This window comes from Heterodontus francisci, chromosome 4 (genome assembly GCF_036365525.1).
Source record: "Heterodontus francisci isolate sHetFra1 chromosome 4, sHetFra1.hap1, whole genome shotgun sequence".
Lineage (NCBI taxonomy): Eukaryota > Metazoa > Chordata > Chondrichthyes > Heterodontiformes > Heterodontidae > Heterodontus > Heterodontus francisci.
In genome coordinates, this window is record NC_090374.1 from 117,400,642 (window position 1) to 117,418,425 (window position 17,784).

Genomic DNA, 17,784 nt, shown 5'->3' on the forward strand with positions numbered 1-17,784 from the left:
CATTCTGTACTCGACCCAATTTTCTGGTCCAATATCCAAAATATAGTTGAGAAGAAAAATAACACATAGCAGCCAGGCAGTTCTACAGCATTCTAAAGCACACCTGCTGTTCCTGTGAGATGACAGGGGAGCACTTCAATTTCTTGAGATGGGTAATTTCTCCAGTTTTCCTTTTCAGGATTTTCTGCTGTTGCTCTCGCTTTAGTTCCAGCTCCTAGAAAAATGAAACACAGATATCTTGAAATTCTAGCTTTATTTCAGAAGATAATATAGTTAGACTTTTCCTAGTTATCTTTTCATTTTGGGGCAGAGGATATAAATACTCATGCAGGTTCTAAATATTCTGACATTTTATTCTTTCATAATCAGAATCATTTCTGATTATAGATATTGTTGCCTGTTGTAAAAAGTTAGTAACCAGATTAATTGATAAAATCCAGATACTAAAAACGAACAACTAACTTATCATAAACTAACATATAGCATTATTAGAACCCTTCTTTGTAGTATGGTTAAAGTGGAAAAACTTAGGAAATAGAGCACACTATACACAAGATGTCATGGTAGAGGGATTCTGGGAGATGATGTGAAGTTTTAAAATGCTTACTTGCAGTAAAATGGTGAGACCTTGACAGCAGACAGTAAAAACAGCTACTGTGTAGACTTTTCTCATAATGAGATAGGAACCTCAGAACATAAAAGCATCGAGATAAAGTAGTCAAGGGGTACTACTTGCGTAAATCCGAAAAGTTAACAATCATCATGAAATGATCCTTGGTTGGTTAAGAAAGGCATCCTTTAATACAAGACTAATCACTGATTGGGAGAAGGGAGCGTTACTTGGAAAGAAGCCAGGATAAAAAAGCCTTGACTGTGTCCCTGTAAGGCAGAGAATTTTCAAACAAGAGGCGAAAGAGAGATGGACCAAAAAACTTGAAGACCAAAAGCTGCAAGAGAAAGGGTTGTGCGCTCTGCCATCTAGCCTCTAATACTGGTAATATCAGTGTTAGACTGTTAATCACTGCCTGAGTTTGTGACTATGGTTTATCTGAAAACTTAGTAAACTTGTCCTTCCCTTTATCTCAATAAAGTCAAATGTGCGTCCACAAATATCCCCACCCCCAATGATGGGGGAGCCCAGCACATCAGTGCAGAAGATGAGGCTGAAGCATTTGCAGCAATCTTCAGCCAGAAGGGCCGAGTTGATGATCCATCTCGCCTCCTCCTGAGGTCCCCAGCAGCACAGATGCCAGACTTCAGCAAATTTGATTCACTCCAATGTGACATCAAGAAATGACTGAAGGCACTGGATATTGCAAAGGCTATGGGCCCTGACAATATTCCGGCAGTAGTGATCTCCAGAGCTTTCTGCGCCCCTAGCCAAGCTGTTCCAGTACCTCTACAACACTGGCATCAACCTGGCTATGTGGAAAATTGCCCAGTTATGTCCTGTACACAAAAAGCAGGACAAGTCCAACCCGACCAATTACCGCCCCATCAGTCTACTCTCAATCATTGGTAAAGTGATGGAAGGTATCGACAGTGCTATCAAGCGGCACTTGCTTAGCATGAACCTGCTCAGTGCGGGTTCCGCCAGGACCACTCAGCTCCTGACCTCATTCCAACCTTGATTCAAACATGGACAAAAGAGCTGACCTCAAGAGGTGAGGTGAGAGTGACTGCCCTTGACATTAAGGCAGCATTTGACTGAGTATGGCATCAAGGAGCCCGAGCAAAACCAGAGTCAATGGGAATCAGGGGGAAAACTCTCCACTGATTGCAGTCATACCTAGCACAAAGAAAGATGATTGTTGTTGTTGGAGGTCAATCATCTGAGCTCCAGGACATCACTGCAGGAGTTCCTCAGGGTAGTATCCCAGGCCCAACCATCTTCAGCTGCTTCATCAATGACCTTCCTTCAATCATAAGGTCAGAAGTGGGGATATTCACTGATGACTGCACAATGTTCAGCCCCATTCGTGACTTCTCAGATACTGAAGCAGTCCGTGCAGAAATGCAGCAAGACCTGGAAATATCCAGGCTTGGGCTGTTAAGTGTTAAGTAACATTCACACCACACAAGTGCCAGGCAATGACCATCTCCACCAAGAGAGAATCTAACCCTCTCCCCTTGGCATTCAATGGCATTAGCATCACAGAATCCCCCACTATCAACATTCTTTGGGTTATCATCGAATAGAAACTGAACTGCAATAGCCGTATAAATACCGTGACTACAAGAGCAGGTCAGAGGCTAGGAATCCTGTGGCAAGTAACTTATCTCCTGACTCCCAAAGCCTGTCCACCATCTACAAGGCACAAATCAGGAGTCTGATGGAATACTCTCCACTTGCCTCGATGGGTGCAACTCCAACAACACTCAAGAAGCTCGACACCATCCAGGACAAAACAGCCTGCTTGATTGACACCCCATCCACCAACATGCACTCCCTCCACCACCGACGCACAGTGGCAGCAGTGTATACCATCTACAAGATGCACTGCAGCATCATACCAAGGCTCCTTAGACAGCATCTTCCAAACCCGTGACCCCTACCAACTAGAAGGACAAGGGCAGCAAATGCATGGGAATACCACCACCTGCAAGTTCCCCAACAAGCCACACACCATCCTGACTTGGAACTATATCATCATTCCTTCACTGTCGCTGTGTCAAAATCCTGGAACTCCCTTCCTAACAGCACTGTGGGTGCACCTACCCCACATGGACTGCAGCGGTTAAAGAAGGTGATTCACTTTGGAAGGAGTAACAGGAATGCAGAGTACTGGGCTAATGGGAAGATTCTTGGTAGTGTAGATGAGCAGAGAGATCTTGGTGTCCAGGTACATAAATCCCTGAAAGTTGCCACCCAGGTTAATAGGGCTGTTAAGAAGGCATATGGTGTGTTAGCTTTTATTAGTAGGGGGGATCGAGTTTCAGAGCCACGAGGTCATGCTGCAGCTGTACAAAACTCTGGTGCGGCCGCACCTGGAGTATTGCGTGCAGTTCTGGTCACCGCATTATAGGAAGGATGTGGAAGCTTTGGAAAGGGTGCAGAGGAGATTTACTAGGATGTTGCCTGGTATGGAGGGAAGGTCTTACGAGGAAAGGCTGAGGGACTTGAGGTCGTTTTCGTTAGAGAGAAGGAGGAGGAGAGGTGACTTAATAGAGACATATAAGATAATCAGAGGGTTAGATAGGGTGGATAGTGAGAGTCTTTTTCCTCGGATGGTGATGGCAAACTCGAGGGGACATAGCTTTAAGTTGAGGGGTGATAGATATAGGACAGATGTCAGAGGTAGTTTCTTTACTCAGAGAGTAATAGGGGCGTGGAATGCCCTGCCTGCAACAGTAGTAGACTCGCCAACTTTAAGGGCATTTAAGTGGTCATTGGATAGACATATGGATGAAAATGGAATAGTGTAGGTCAGATGGTTTCACAGGTCGGCGCAACATCGAGGGCCGAAGGGCCTGTACTGCGCTGTAATGTTCTATGTTCTATAAGAAGGGAGCTCACGACAACCTTCTCAAGGGCAATTAGGGATAGGCAATAAATGCTGGCTTAGCCAGCAACGCCCGCATCCCATGAATGAATAAAAAAGAAATTCAGAACAAGCTTTGTGATGACAAGTTTGTTCCCACCTTAGATGGGGGCACAAACCACCCCTATCTTATCGAATATTACACTGAGTCATAGAGTTATACAGCACAGAAACAGGCTCTTCAGCCCATCGTGTCCATGCCGGCCATCAAGCACCTAACTATTCTAATCCCATTTTCCAGCACCTGGCCCGTAGCCTTGTATGCTATGGCATTTCAAGTGCTCATCTAAATACTTCCTAAATGTTGTGAGGGTTCCTGCCTCTACCACCTCTTCAAGCAGGGTGTTCCAGATTCCAACCACCCTCTGGGTAAAAATATTTTTTCTCAACTTCCCTCTAAACCTCCTGTTCCTTACCTTAAATTTATGTCCCCTGGTTATTGACACCACTGCTAAGGGAAATTTTTTTTCCTATCTAACCTATCAATGCCCCTCATAATTTTGTACACCTCAATCATGTAACCCCCTCAGCATTCTCTGCTCTAAGGAAAACAATCCTAGCCTTTTCAGTCTCTCTTCACAGCTGGAATGCTGCAGCCCAGGCAACATCCCAGTGAATCTCCTCTGCACCCTCTCCAGTGCAATCCCATCCTTCCTATAATGTGGCGACCAGAACTGTACACAGTACTCCAGCTGTGGCCTTATTAACATTTTATACAGCTCCATCATAACCTCCCTGCTCTTATATTCTATGCCTCAGCTAATAAAGGCAAGTATCCCATATGCCTTCCTAACCACCTTATCTACATGTGCTGCTGCCTTCAGTGATCTATGGACAAGTACACCAAGGTCCCTCTGACCCTCTGTACTTCCTAGGGTCCTACCATCCATTGCATATTCGCTTGCCTTGTTAGTCCTCCCAAAATACATCACCTCACACTTCTCAGGATTAAATTCCATTTGCCACTGCTCTGCCCATCTTACCAGCCCATCTATATTGTCCTGTAATCTAAGGTTTCCTCCTCACTATTTACGACACCACCAATTTCCCTGTCATCTGCGAACTTTCTGATCATACCTCCTATCTTCTTTGGCCTCCTCGTCTCGAGAGCCAATGGGTAAGTGCCTAGAGGTGGTCAGTAGTTTGTGGAGCAACGCCTGGAGTGGCTGTAAAGGCCAATTCTAGAGTGACAGACTCTTCCACAGGCGCTGCAGATAAAATTGGATCTCGGGGCTGTTACACAGTTGGTTCTCTCCTTGCACTTCTGAATTTTTTCCTGCCAACTGCTAAGTCTCTTCGACTCGCCACTCTTTAGCCTCGTCTTGATGGCTGTCTGCCAGCTCTGGCTATCACCGGCAACTGACTCCCACAACTTGTGGTCAATGTCACAGGACCTCATGTCGCGATTGCAGATGTTCTTAATGCGAGACATGGATGGCGGTGGGTCTGATACCAGGGACGAGGTCGCTGTACAATGCTTCCTTGGGATCCTGCCATTGTCCATGCGGCTCACATGGCCAAGCCATCTCAAGCGCCGCTGGCTCAATAGGGTGTATATGCTGGGGTGCTGGGGATGTTGGCCGCCTCGAGGACTTCTGCATTGGAGATACGGTCCTGCCACTTGATGCCAAGGATTCTCCGGAGGCGGCAAAGATGGAATGAGTTGAGACGTCGCTCTTGGCTGACATACGTTGTCCAGGCCTCGCTGCCATAGAGCAAGGTACTGAGGACACAGGCTTGATACACTCGGACTTTTGTCTTCCGTGTCAGTGCGCCATTTTCCCACACCCTCTTGGCCAGTCTGGACGTAACAGCAGACACCTTTCCCATGAGCTTGTTGATTTCTGCATTGAGAGATAGGTTACTGGTGATTGTTGAGCCTAGGTAGGTGATTTCTTGAACCACTTCCAGAGTATGGTCACCGATATTGATGGATGGAGCATTTCTGACATCCTGTCCCATGATGTTCGTTTTCTTGAGGCTGATTTATAGGCCAACTTCGTTGCAGGCAGCCACAATCCTGTCGATGAGTCTCTGCAGACACTCTTCTGTGTACTCCAGTCAAAATGTTGTCACTGATACCGCCCTCAATGCAGCCCAGTCTCTGCCAGTCATGGATGAGCTGGACAAACAGCCAACAAAATCAGAACTCAGTGATGCCATTGATTCTCTAGCCAGTGGAAAATCCCCTGGAAAGGACGGCATTACCCCTGAAATAATCAAGAGTGCCAACCCTCCTATGCTCTCAGCAATCCATGAAGTTCTTTGCCTGTGCTGGGACGAGGGAGCAGTACCAAAGGGCATGCGCGATGCCAATATCATCACCCTTTACAAGAACAAGGGTGACCGTGATGACTGCAACAACTACCGTGGAATCTCCCTGCTCAGCATAGTGGGGAAAGTCTTCCCTCGAGGCGTTTTAAACAGACTCCAGAAGGTGGCTGAGCGTGTCCACCCTGAGGCACAGTGCGGCTTTCGAGCAGAGAGATCCACCATTGATATGTTGTTCTCCCTTCGCCAGCTACAGGAGAAATGCCGTGAACAACAGATGCCCCTCTATGTTACTTTCATAGCTCTCACCAAAGCCTTTGACCTTATCAGCTGACGTGGTCTCTTCAGACTACTAGCAAAGATCGGATGTCCACCAAAGCTACTAAGTATCATCACCTCATTCCATGACAATATGAAAGGCACAGTTCAGCATAGCGGTGCCTCATCAGACCCCTTTGCTATCCTGAGTGGCGTGAAACAGGGCTGTAGTCTCACACCTACACTGTTTGGGATCTTCATCTCACTGCTGCTCTCACATGCGTTCAAGTCTTCAGAAGAAGGAATTTTCCTCCACACAAGATCAGATGGCAGGTTGTTCAACCTTGCCCTTCTTAGAGCGAAGACCAAAATATGGAAAGTCCTCATCAGGGAACTCCTCTTTGCTGACGATGCTGCATTAACATCCCATACCTCCTTTATTCACCTCTAAATCATTAATGTACACTACAAACAGCAAGGGTCCAGCACCGATCCCTGTGGTACACCACTGGTCATAGGCTTCCATTCGCAAAAACAACCCTCGGCCATCACACTCTGCCTCCTGCCACTAAGCCAATTTTGGATCCAATTTGCCAAATTGCCCTGGATCTCATGGGCTCTTACCTTCTTTACCAATCTCCCATGCAGGACCTTATCAAAAGTCTTACTGAAGTCCATGTAGACTACATCAACTGCTTCACCCTCATCTACACGTCTAGTCACCGCCTCAAAAAATTCCATCAAGTTTGTTAGACACGATCTCCCCTGGACAAAGCCATGCTGACTATCCCTGATTAATCCCTGCCTCTCCAAGTGGAGATTAATCCTGTCCCTCAGAATTTTTTCCAATAGCTTCCCTACCACTGATGTTAGACTCATTGACCTGTAATTACCGGTTTTATCCCTGCTACCCTTCTTGAATAATGGTACCAGTTAGACAGGATCTCCCCCTGACAAAGCCATTGAAGTTCCAATGTGGTTGCTGCCAATCCAAAGTAAAAAACAGAGACATCAGTTGCAGATTTTGTATTAACTTGTTGTTATGGCATGGCCTTCACTTTTTAAAATATTTATTTTTCAAACTTTGTTCATAAATGAAAATACCATTTCATGATTGTATGTGTGGACTTGAGTATTAGACAATATATGGTACTCGGAAAGGAAACTGAAAGTAGCTTTGTTCTTTGGGGAAAACACCTGACCTGGGGGTTGTTGTCAGGTCAGATAAGCTTATGCTGCTGTAGAGAGAACAGTGAATAGAACTCAACAGAAGTCTTTAATAAAACACTTATTAAATCTTTGTTAAAGTTACAGCTGTGATTTCAAATGTGATTCATTTCAGCCTGCGATATGACATTGTCAACTCGGTAAATTTGGAGATATTTAGGATTGTGTCATGGCATTTGCTGGAGCTGATAGGTCTGCAGTCCAGAGAATTGAGCCACTGATCCGACGGGTGATGCCAGTTTCATCAGTATGAAATGGAAAGCGTGGCTGGAGGAGTTGGAAGCGTATGCTGACAATCGGGGTTTGTTTGTGGATGGGCGATGGAGGGGCAGAAAGCACAGCAACGCGCCTTATTACTGTTCTATGCGGGTGCGTTGGTGAGGTAGACTTTCAAGACGTTGCCTGACACAGGAGAAAAGATGGATTATGAATGTGCAGTGAAAGCTTTGAAGGACAATTATGTGGTGACGCCAAATGCCACATTCCAAACACATGTTTTCCGTCAAATGCGACAGAAAGAGGGGGAAACAGTAGCTCAATTTGTGACTCATTTGAGGCAGGTGCCAGATGGATGCAATTATGTTGTGACGGATTTGAATAACCAGGTAATGGATGAGGTGGTCCAACATTGCAAGTCGGATATGTTGAGACGCAGGCTGCTGAAAAGGTGACTTAATGTTGGATGACACTTTGAAGATAGCAGCTGCATTGGAAGCAGCAGATGGACAAGTTCACAGGATGAAACCTGGTCCCGTTTCTGCCATCAGCATGACAAAATCGGAGGTTAATTGAGTGGCACAATGGAATCCAGGTACGCGTAAATGTAAACAGAAAAAGTCTAAGAGAGTGTTTCAGATGTGGCAACTTGGGGCACTATGATGATTGCTGCCCTGCCAAGGGAAAGATATGTAGAAAATGTGGGGGCAGAGACCATTTTGCCAAGTGCAGAAGCAAAGTTGAACAGAATGGCAAGCCTAGCAAACCACAAAAATAAAGGTGAGATGAAAGTAGTACAACTGTGAGACGAGTTGAAGAAGATGCAGTGAGTGTGGACATGAATAGCAATTGTGGAAACATGCTTTCTGTCAATGGAAACAACCATGAGAAAGTTCCAGTGATTGTTGGGGGTGTTGAGCTAAGCATTATTGTAGATTCAGGCAGTGACAGTAATGTTCTTAGCAGAGCACTCTGGGAGGATCTGAAGACAAAGAGAATCAAGTCCACATTGCGAAAGTGTGTCAAAAAGCTTTATCCTTACATATCTAAAACCCCACTTCAAACTGTTGGATGCTCCACAACGAGTGTAAGAGCTGTAGTGATTGAGGAGGATGGTGAGCCTTTCTCTGAGTACAGAAACTGGCCAAGCTTTGGGGGTGCCACACATTGGATTGAAAGTGAATTCTGTGAAATCCTATGCAGAGCTTTGAGGGGAGTTTGGACCAGTGTTTCAAGGAATTGCGAAGTTGCACAGCCACCAAGTGAGATTAACAATTGATGAGAATGTGAAGCCTGTAGCTCAGCCTGTATGTGGTGTGAGGGAGAGTTGAGGCAAAGGTCAAGGAACTGGTTGACCAAGACATCATAGAGCCAGATGAAGGACAGACACACAGATCTTCACTAGAGAAGGAAACTGAATCATTCATGCAGTTTGTGGCAGTTCATGCTACACCGAAAGCAATAGCAACTAGAGAGATTGAAAGAGAGTCAGACAACGATCCAGAATTGAATGACATCAGACAGAGAATCCAAGCTGGAACTTGGAATAATTGCCGATTCAAGACATACATTGTTATATGAGATGAACTGTGCACAATTGGGAAATGTATTCTCAGAGGTAACAGACTTATAGTGCCACAAAAGCTGAGGCCTAGACTAGATGCTAGCTCATGACGGTCACTTGGGAGTGGTTGGTACCAAGCAAAACTTATGAACCAAAGTATGGTGGCCAGGGCTAGAGAAAGATGTGGAACAGTTTGTCAAAACATGTCATGGATGTCACCTTGTCAGTGGACCCAATCCACCAGAACCAGTGCGCAGTACACTGCTACCGACTGGACCATGGGAGGATGTATCAGTTGACTTCTTCGGTCCATTTCCATCACGAGAGTCCATACTAGTGGTGATTGGCTATTACAGCCGTTATTATGAGTATGTGGTAATGAAGTCTATAACGGCAGAGTAAAAAGCGTTTGCATTGACTGAAAGATTTGCAAGGCAAGGTGTACCAGTCACTTTGGATTCAGACAATGGGCCGCAATTCATTTCATAGACCTTTGCAGATTACGTGCAAGTCACAGGTATTCACCATCACAGAATAACACCTAAATGGCCACAAGCAAATGGGGCAGTGGAAAGACAAAACCAATCCTTAGAGAAACAAATGAGGATTGCTCAGGCTGAGGGTAAAGACTGGAGGTGGTATTGTTGTCATATGTGGCCATGTATAGAGCAACCACACACATGACGTTGTGAAAGAGCCCAGTTGAGTTGTTATTTAGATGCAAAATACACACCAAGATACCAGAGCTGAGGGACATTAGAGTTAATCAGGAGGTTTGAGATCATGATGCTGATAAAAAGGGTGCTGCAAAGTTTTATGCAGACCACAGAAGGAGAGCTAGACAGTCTGATGTGATGCCAGGTGATGAAGAATTGCTGAGATAGGAGGGTCCGAGTAAAATGGATACACCATATTATCCCAAGTTGTACACTGTTAATGCCAAGAAGGGGAACAGTGTGAAAGCGCAGTCGCCAGATGGAGCACAGTATGACAGAAATTCTTCATACATTAAAAAGTATCATGGTGACAAAGACAGCAGATGAACCAGATGTAGGAGCTGAGGCAAAGCTGATATCTAACAATTCAAATGTCCAAACCAGTGATGCTGTTGGCAGGTAGACAGCTTGCTGGCCAGAGGGAGAAAGATTGGTTCCAGAGGGGCTGACGACATTTCCTAATCCTAACGTGGTGACCAGAGTTCCTGAGACAACAGGAAGACCACGGCGCGAGATGAGACCACCAAAATGATATGAAGGTTATGTGTTGTGATTATGTTCAAAAATCATGGACATGTTTTGGTCTGATAAGGGAGGAATGTCATGATTGTATGTGTGGGCTTAAGTATTAGAGAATACATGGTACTTGGAAGGGAAACTGAAAATAGCTTTGTGCTTTGGGGAAAACACCTGACCTGGGGGTTGTTGTAAGGCCAGATAAGCTGATGCTGCTGTAGTAAGAACAATGAGCAAAATGCTACAGAAGTTTTTAATAAAACGCTTGTTAAATCTTTGTTAAAGTTACAGCTGTGATTTCAAGTGTGATTCATTTCAGCCTGAGATGTGACAACCATTATTTGTATATTCTATATTATTCATTAGAAAAGGGAATAGTGCCAGACCACTGGTGGACTGTTTGTGTAATTCCTATATATAAAAAGGGAGAAGCCCAGGGAACTATAGACTAATTAGCTTAAGGTTAGTGGTAGCAAAGATAATGGAATCTTTACACAAATATGTAACAGGAAAACATCTAGAAACTTAAAATATTTATAATAAAGAGTTGTTCGCATGGATTTCAAAAGTGGTCACAATTGGTCAGCCTGACTGAATTTTTTGAAGAAATAACAGAAAGGGTAGATAAAGATAATGCAATAGACATAATATATTTGGAATTCCAAAAAGCCTCTGATAAGGTACCATGAAATAGGCTCCTAACTAAGGTCAGAACATGTAGAGTTGTAGAGTTAGGGGGACAAGCAGCAGAATGGATAGTAACACAAACAAGAAATGCTGGAAATACTCAGAAGGTCCGACAGCATCTTTGGAGAGAGAAGCAGAGTTAACGTTTCAGGTCAGTGACCTTTCATCAGAACTGGCAGATATTAGAAATGTAAAAGGTTTTAAACAAGGAAAGCGGGTGTGGGGCAAGAGATAACAAAAGAGGTGTTGATCGGACAAGGTCACAGAGAATAACTGACCAGAAAGTCATGGAGCAAAGGAAAACGGTATGTTAATGGCGTGGTGAAAGACAAAGCATTAGTACAGAGAGGGTGTTAATGGACAGAAAACTGAGCAGCCTGGACCCACGCACAAACATGAAAAAAACAGTGGGTAGGAACAGTAGAAACAAACTAAAATAAAATAAACACATAAAAAATAAAGAAAAAATACCCACAAATAAAAATAAAAAGTGGGGCCCATCATGATCTGAAATTATTGAACTCAATGTTCAGTCCGGCAGGCTGTAGCGTGCCTATTCGATAAATGAGATGCTGTTCCTCGAGCTTGCGTTGATATTCACTGGAACACTGCAGCAATCCCAGGATAAAGATGTGAGCACGAGAGCAGGGGAGAGTGTTGAAATGGCCAGCAACCATCTGTCATGCTTTCAGACTGAGCAGAGGTGTTCTGCAAAGCGGTCACCCAGTCTGCATTTGGTCTCACCAATGTAGAGGAGACCACATTGTGAGCAGCGAAAACAGTACACTAAATTGAAAGAAGTACAAGTAAATTGCTGCTTCACCTGAAAGGAGTGTTTGGGGCCTGGGATAGTAAGAATGGATAATAAGTTGGCTACAAATCAGAAAACAGAGGATGGGATTAAAAGTGGTTACTCTTGGCCAATGGTAGGAAGTGGTGTTCCATAATGATTAATACTGGGACCACTGTTGTTCATCATTTACATTAACAATTTGAACTTGGGAATCGAAAGTATAATTACAAAATTTAAAGTTGCCACCAAATTGCAGGGTGCAGTTAATACAAGGGAGGATTGCAATAAAATGCAGGAGGATATTAATAAATTTGCAGAATGGAATTGCAATTGATAAATTAACTATAACATAGATAAGTGAGACGTGATACATTTTGGTATGAAGAATGAGGAGGGAAAATAAGTGTCTAAATGGGTAGAGGAACAGAGGAATCTGTGGGTACAGTTAGACAAATTGCTAAAAGTAGTGGCACAGGTTAATAAAGTAAAAAAAAAAGAAACAAAGCACTGGGGATCATTACTAGGGGGATACAATTAAAGTGCAGAGAAGTTATGTTAAATTTATATAAAATCTTGGTCGTATCACACGTGGAATACTGTGAACATGAGGAAACAGTGGCGTAGTGATAATATCACTGGACTAGTAATCCAGAGACCCAGGCTAATATGCTGGGGACATGGGTTCAAATCCCACCACAGCAGCTGCTGGAATTTAAATTCAATTAATGAAAATCTGGAATTAAAAGCTAGTCAGTAATGGTGACCATGAAACTACCATTGATTGTCGTAAAAACCCATCTGGTTCACTACTGTCCTTCAGGGAAAGAAATCTGCAGTCCTTACCTGGTCTGGCCTACATGTGACTCCAGATCCACAGCAATGTGGTTGACTCTTAACTGCCCTCTGAAATGACCCAACAAGCCATTCTGTTGTACAAAACTATTACACAAATGCTGAAAAAGAATAAAACTGGACAGAACATTTGATATCAACCTCGGCACTGGAAACGACAAGGGCAAATCCAGCCATCGACCCTGCAAAGTCCTCCTTACTAACATCTGGGGCTTGTGCCAAAATTGGGAGAGATGTCCCACACACTTGTCAAGCAACAGCCTGACATATTCCATATTCATACTCATGGAAACATATCTTATATCCAATGTTCCAGATACTACCATTCCCATTCTTGGGTATGTCTTCTACAGCAATAGGACAAACCCAACAGAGGGGGTGTATACAGTCGAGAGGGAGTTGCCCTAGAGTCCTCAACATTGACTCCAATCAAATGAAGTCTCATGGCATCAGGTCAAACCTGGGCAAGGAAACCTCCTGCTCATTACCAACTATTGCCCCCCCACCCCTCAGCTGATGATCAGTACTCCTCCATGTTGAACACCACTTGGAAACAGCACTGAGGTAGCAAAGCCACAGTATATACTCTGGGTGGGGGACTTCAATGTCCATCAAGAGCGGCTTGGTAGCACCACTACTGACTAAGTGGGCCGTGTCCTGAAGGACAGATCTGCCAGACTGAGCCTGCAGGTGGTGAGGGAACCAACAAAAGAAAAAAAAAATGACTAGACCTTGTCCTCACCAATCTACCTTTTGCAGATGCATCAGGGGAAAACAGCAGCAGCAGCCACAGCAGTGGCACCATGGCTGGCTCTGTTGTTCAGCAGGGAGGGGCAAAGCGCAGAAGAGCAATAGTTAGAGGGGACTCCATAGTCAGGGGCACAGATAGGTGCTTCTGTGGAAGTGAAAGAGACTCCAGGATGGTATGTTGCCTCCCTGGTGCCAGGGTCAAGGATGTCTCTGAACGGACAGGGGGCATTCTGAAGGGGGAGGGTGAACAGCCAGAGGTTGTGGTACACATCGGTATTAACAACATAGGCAGGAAGAGTGACGAGGTCCTGCAGGGGGAGTTCAGGGAGTTAGGTAGAAAGTTAAAAGACAGGATCTTTAGGGTTGTAATCTCAGGATTACTCCCTGTGCCACGTGCCAGTGAGGCTAGAAATAATAAGATAGTGCAGCTAAACACGTGGCTGAACAGCTGGTGTCGGAGGGAGGGTTTCAGATATCTGGATCATTGGGATCTCTTCCGGGACAGGTGGGACCTGTACAAGAAGGACAGGTTGCATCTAAACTGGAGGAGCACAAATATCCTGGCTGCGAGGTTTGCTAGCGTCACTCGGGAGGGTTTAAACTAGTGTGGCAGGGGGGTGGGAACCTGAGCAGTAGGACAGCAGGTGAAATAACTGAGGGGGAACTATTAAATAAGGCCAGTAAGACTAAGAGGATGAGCAGGTAGGGAGATGTTCCTGAGCACAGCAGGACTGGTGGTCTGAAGTGCATTTGTTTCAATGCGAGAAGTATAACAGGTAAGGCAGATGAACTTAGAATTTGGATTAGTACTTGGAACTATGATGTTGTTGCTATTACGGAGACTTGGTTGAGGGAAGGACAAGATTGGCAGCTAAATTTCCGGGATTTAGAAGCTTCAGGCGGTATAGAGGGGGATGTAAAAGGGGTGGGGGAGTTGCATTACTGGTTAAGGAGAATACCACAGTTGTACTGCGGGAGGACACCTCGGAGGGGTCATGCAGCGAGGCAATATGGGTGGAGCTCAGAAATAGGAAGGGTGCAGTCACGATGTTGGGGGTTTACTACAGACCTCCCAACAGCCAGCGGGAGGTAGAGAGCAGATATGTAGACAGATTTTGGAAAGATGTAGAAGTAACAGGGTTGCAGTGGTGGGTGATTTTAACTTCCCCTATATTGACTGGGACTCACTTAGTGCTAGGGGCTTGGATGAGGCAGAATTTGTAAGGAGCATCCAGGAGAGCTTCTTGAAACGATATGTAGATAGCCCAACTAGGGATGGGGCCGTACTGGACCTGGTATTGGCGAATGAGCCCAGCCAAGTGGTCGAAGTCTCAGTAGGGGAGCATTTCGGGAACAGTGACCATAATTCCATAAGTTTTAAGGTACTTGCGGATAAGGATAAGAGTAGTCCTCGGGTGAAGGTGCTAAATTGGGGGTGGCTGTTTGAGGGTAAATCAACATCTGACTTGTGGGAGTCTTTCAAATGTCAGGTGATTAGAATCCAGGACCGGCATGTTCCTGTGAGGAAGAAGGATAAGTTTGGCAAGTTTCGGGAACCTTGGATAACGAGGGATATTGTGAGCCTAGTCAAAAAGAAAAAAGAAGCATTCGTAAGGGCTCGAAGGCTGGGAACGGACGAAGCTCTTGAGGAATATAAAGAAAGTAGGAAGGAACTTAAGCAAGGAGTCAGGAGGACTAAAAGGGGTCATGAAAAGTCATTGGCAAACAGGATTAAGGAGAATCCCAAGGCTTTTTATACGTATATAAAGAGCAAGAGGATAACCAGGGAAAGGGTTGGCCCACTCAAGGACAGAGGAGGGAATCTATGTGTGGAGTCAGAGGAAATGGGCAAGGTGCTAAATGAGTACTTTGCATCAGTCTTCACCAAAGAGAAGGACTTGGTGGATGATGATTCTAGGGAAGGGAGCGGAGATAGTCTGGGTCATGTCATTATCAAAAAGGAGGTGGTGTTGGGCGTCTTGCAAAGCATTAAGGTAGATAAGTCCCCAGGGCCTGATGGGATCTACCCCAGAATACTGAGGAAGGCAAGGGAAGAAATTGCTGGGGCCTTGACAGAAATCTTTGTATCCTCATTGGCTACAGGTGAGGTCCCGAAGGACTGGAGAATAGCCAATGTTGTTCCTTTGTTTAAGAAGGGTAGCAAGGATAATCCAGGAAATTATAGGTCGGTGAGCCTTACGTCAGTGGTAGAGAAATTATTAGAGAGGATTCTTCGGGACAGGATTTACTCCCATTTGGAAACAAATGAATTTATTAGCGAAAGGCAGCATAGTTTTGTGAAGGGGAGGTCATCTCTCACTAACTTGATTGAGTTTTTTGAGGAAGTGACGAAGATGATTGATGAAGGAAGGGCAGTGGATGTTGTCTATATGGACTTCAGTAAAGCCTTTGACAAGGTCCGTCATGGCAGACTGGTACAAAAGGTGAAGTCATACGGGATCAGAGGTGAGCTGGCAAGTTGGATACAGAACTGGCTCGGTCATAGATTCAGAGGGTAGCAGTGGAAGGGTGCTTTTCTGAATGGAGGGCTGTGACTAGTGGTGTTCCGCAGGGATCCGTGCTGGGACCTTTGCTGTTTGTAGTATATATAAATGATTTGGAGGAAAATGTAGCTGTTCTGATTAGTAAGTTTGCAGACGACACAAAGGTTGGTGGAGTTGCGGATAGTGATGAGGATTGGCAGAGGATACAGCAGGATATAGATCGGTTGGAGACTTGGGCGGAGAAATGGCAGATGGAGTTTAATCCGGACAAATGTGAGGTAATGCATTTTGGAAGATCTAATACAGGTGGGAAGTATACAGTAAATGGCAGAACCCTTAGGAGTATTGACAGGCAGAGAGATCTGGGCGTACAGGTCCACAGGTCACTGAAAGTGGCAACACATGTGGATAAGGTAGTCAAGAAGGCATATGGCATGCTTGCCTTCATCGGTCGGGGCATAGTGTAGAAAAATTGACAAGTCATGCTGCATCTGTACAGAACCTTAGTTAGGCCACACTTGGAATATTGTGTGAAATTCTGGTCGCCACATTACCAGAAGGACGTGGAGGCTTTGGAGAGGGTACAGAAGAGGTTTACCAGGATGTTGCCTGGTCTGGAGGGCATTAGCTATGAGGAGAGGCCGGATAAACTCGGATTGTTTTCACAGGAACGACAGAGGTGGAGGGGCGGCATGATAGAGGTTTACAAAGTTATGAGTGGCATGGACAGAGTGGATAGTCAGAAGCTTTTTCCCAGGGTGGAAGAGTCAGTTACTAGGGGACATAGGTTTAAGGTGCGAGAGGCAAAGTTTAGAGGGGATGTGCGAGGCAAGTTCTTTACACAGAGGGTGGTGAGTGCCTGAAACTTGCTGCCGGGGGAGGTGGTGGAAGCAGGTATGATCGCGACGTTTAAGAGGCATCTTGACAAATACATGAATAGGATGGGAATAGAGGGATACGGTCCCCAGAAGTGCAGAAGGTTTTAGTTTAGTCAAGCATCAATATCGGCGCAGGCTTGGAGGGCCGAATGGCCTATTCCTGTGCCGAACTGTTCTTTGTTCATTGTACAGCTACAACCCTAGCGTCTATCTGACAAGGTGGCAAATTGCCCAGCTATGTCCTATTCACAAAAAGCAGGACAAATCCAATCCGGCCAATTACCGCCCTATCAGTCTACTCTCGATCATCAGCAAAGTGATGGGAGATGCCTTCGACAGTGCTATCAAGTGACACTTACACAGCAATAACCTGCTTACTGATGCTCAGTTTGGGTTCCGCCACAGCCACTCGGCTCCTGACCTCGTTATAGTCTTGGTCCAAACATGGACAAAAGAGCTGAACTCAAGAGGTATGGTGAGAGTGATTGCCCTGGATATCAAGGCAGCATTTGACAGAGTGTGGCATCAAGGAGCACAAGCAAAACGGAAGTCACTGCGAATTGAGGGGAAAACTCTCCACTGGTTGGAGTCATACCTAGCACAAAGGAAGATGGTTGTGGTTGTTGGAGGCCAGTTATTTCAGCCCTGGGACATTGCTGCAGGACTTCCTCAGGGTAGTGTCTGGGCCCAACCATCTTCAGCTGCTTCAATTCATTAATGACCTTTCCTCCACCATGAGGTCAGAAGTGGGGTTGTTTGCTGATGATTGTACGATGTTCAGTGCCATTTGAAATTCCTCAAATACTGAAGCAGACCATGTCCAAGTGCAGCATGACCTGGACATCATTCAGGCTTGGGCTGATAAGTGGCAGGTAATATTTGCACCACACAAGTGCCAGGCAATGATGATCTCTATTAAGAAAGAATCTAACCATCTCCCCATGTCATTCAATCGCATTACCATTACTGAATCCCCCACTATCAACATCCTTGGGGTTACCATTGACCAG

At 45.2% G+C, this 17,784-nt stretch overlaps 1 protein-coding gene across 5 annotated transcripts in view; it reads right to left on the reverse strand.

Annotated features, from left to right (window-relative positions):
* Positions 1-17,784, reverse strand: part of LOC137369208 (kinesin-like protein KIF27) — a 213,962-nt gene that overhangs the window by 67,636 nt on the left and 128,542 nt on the right. For all 5 annotated transcript variants that reach the window (XM_068030028.1, XM_068030026.1, XM_068030027.1 and 2 more), the window contains exon 12: positions 104-214. In XM_068030028.1, the coding sequence (XP_067886129.1) occupies positions 104-214 (111 nt within the window). The remainder of the gene's footprint in view (positions 1-103; positions 215-17,784) is intronic.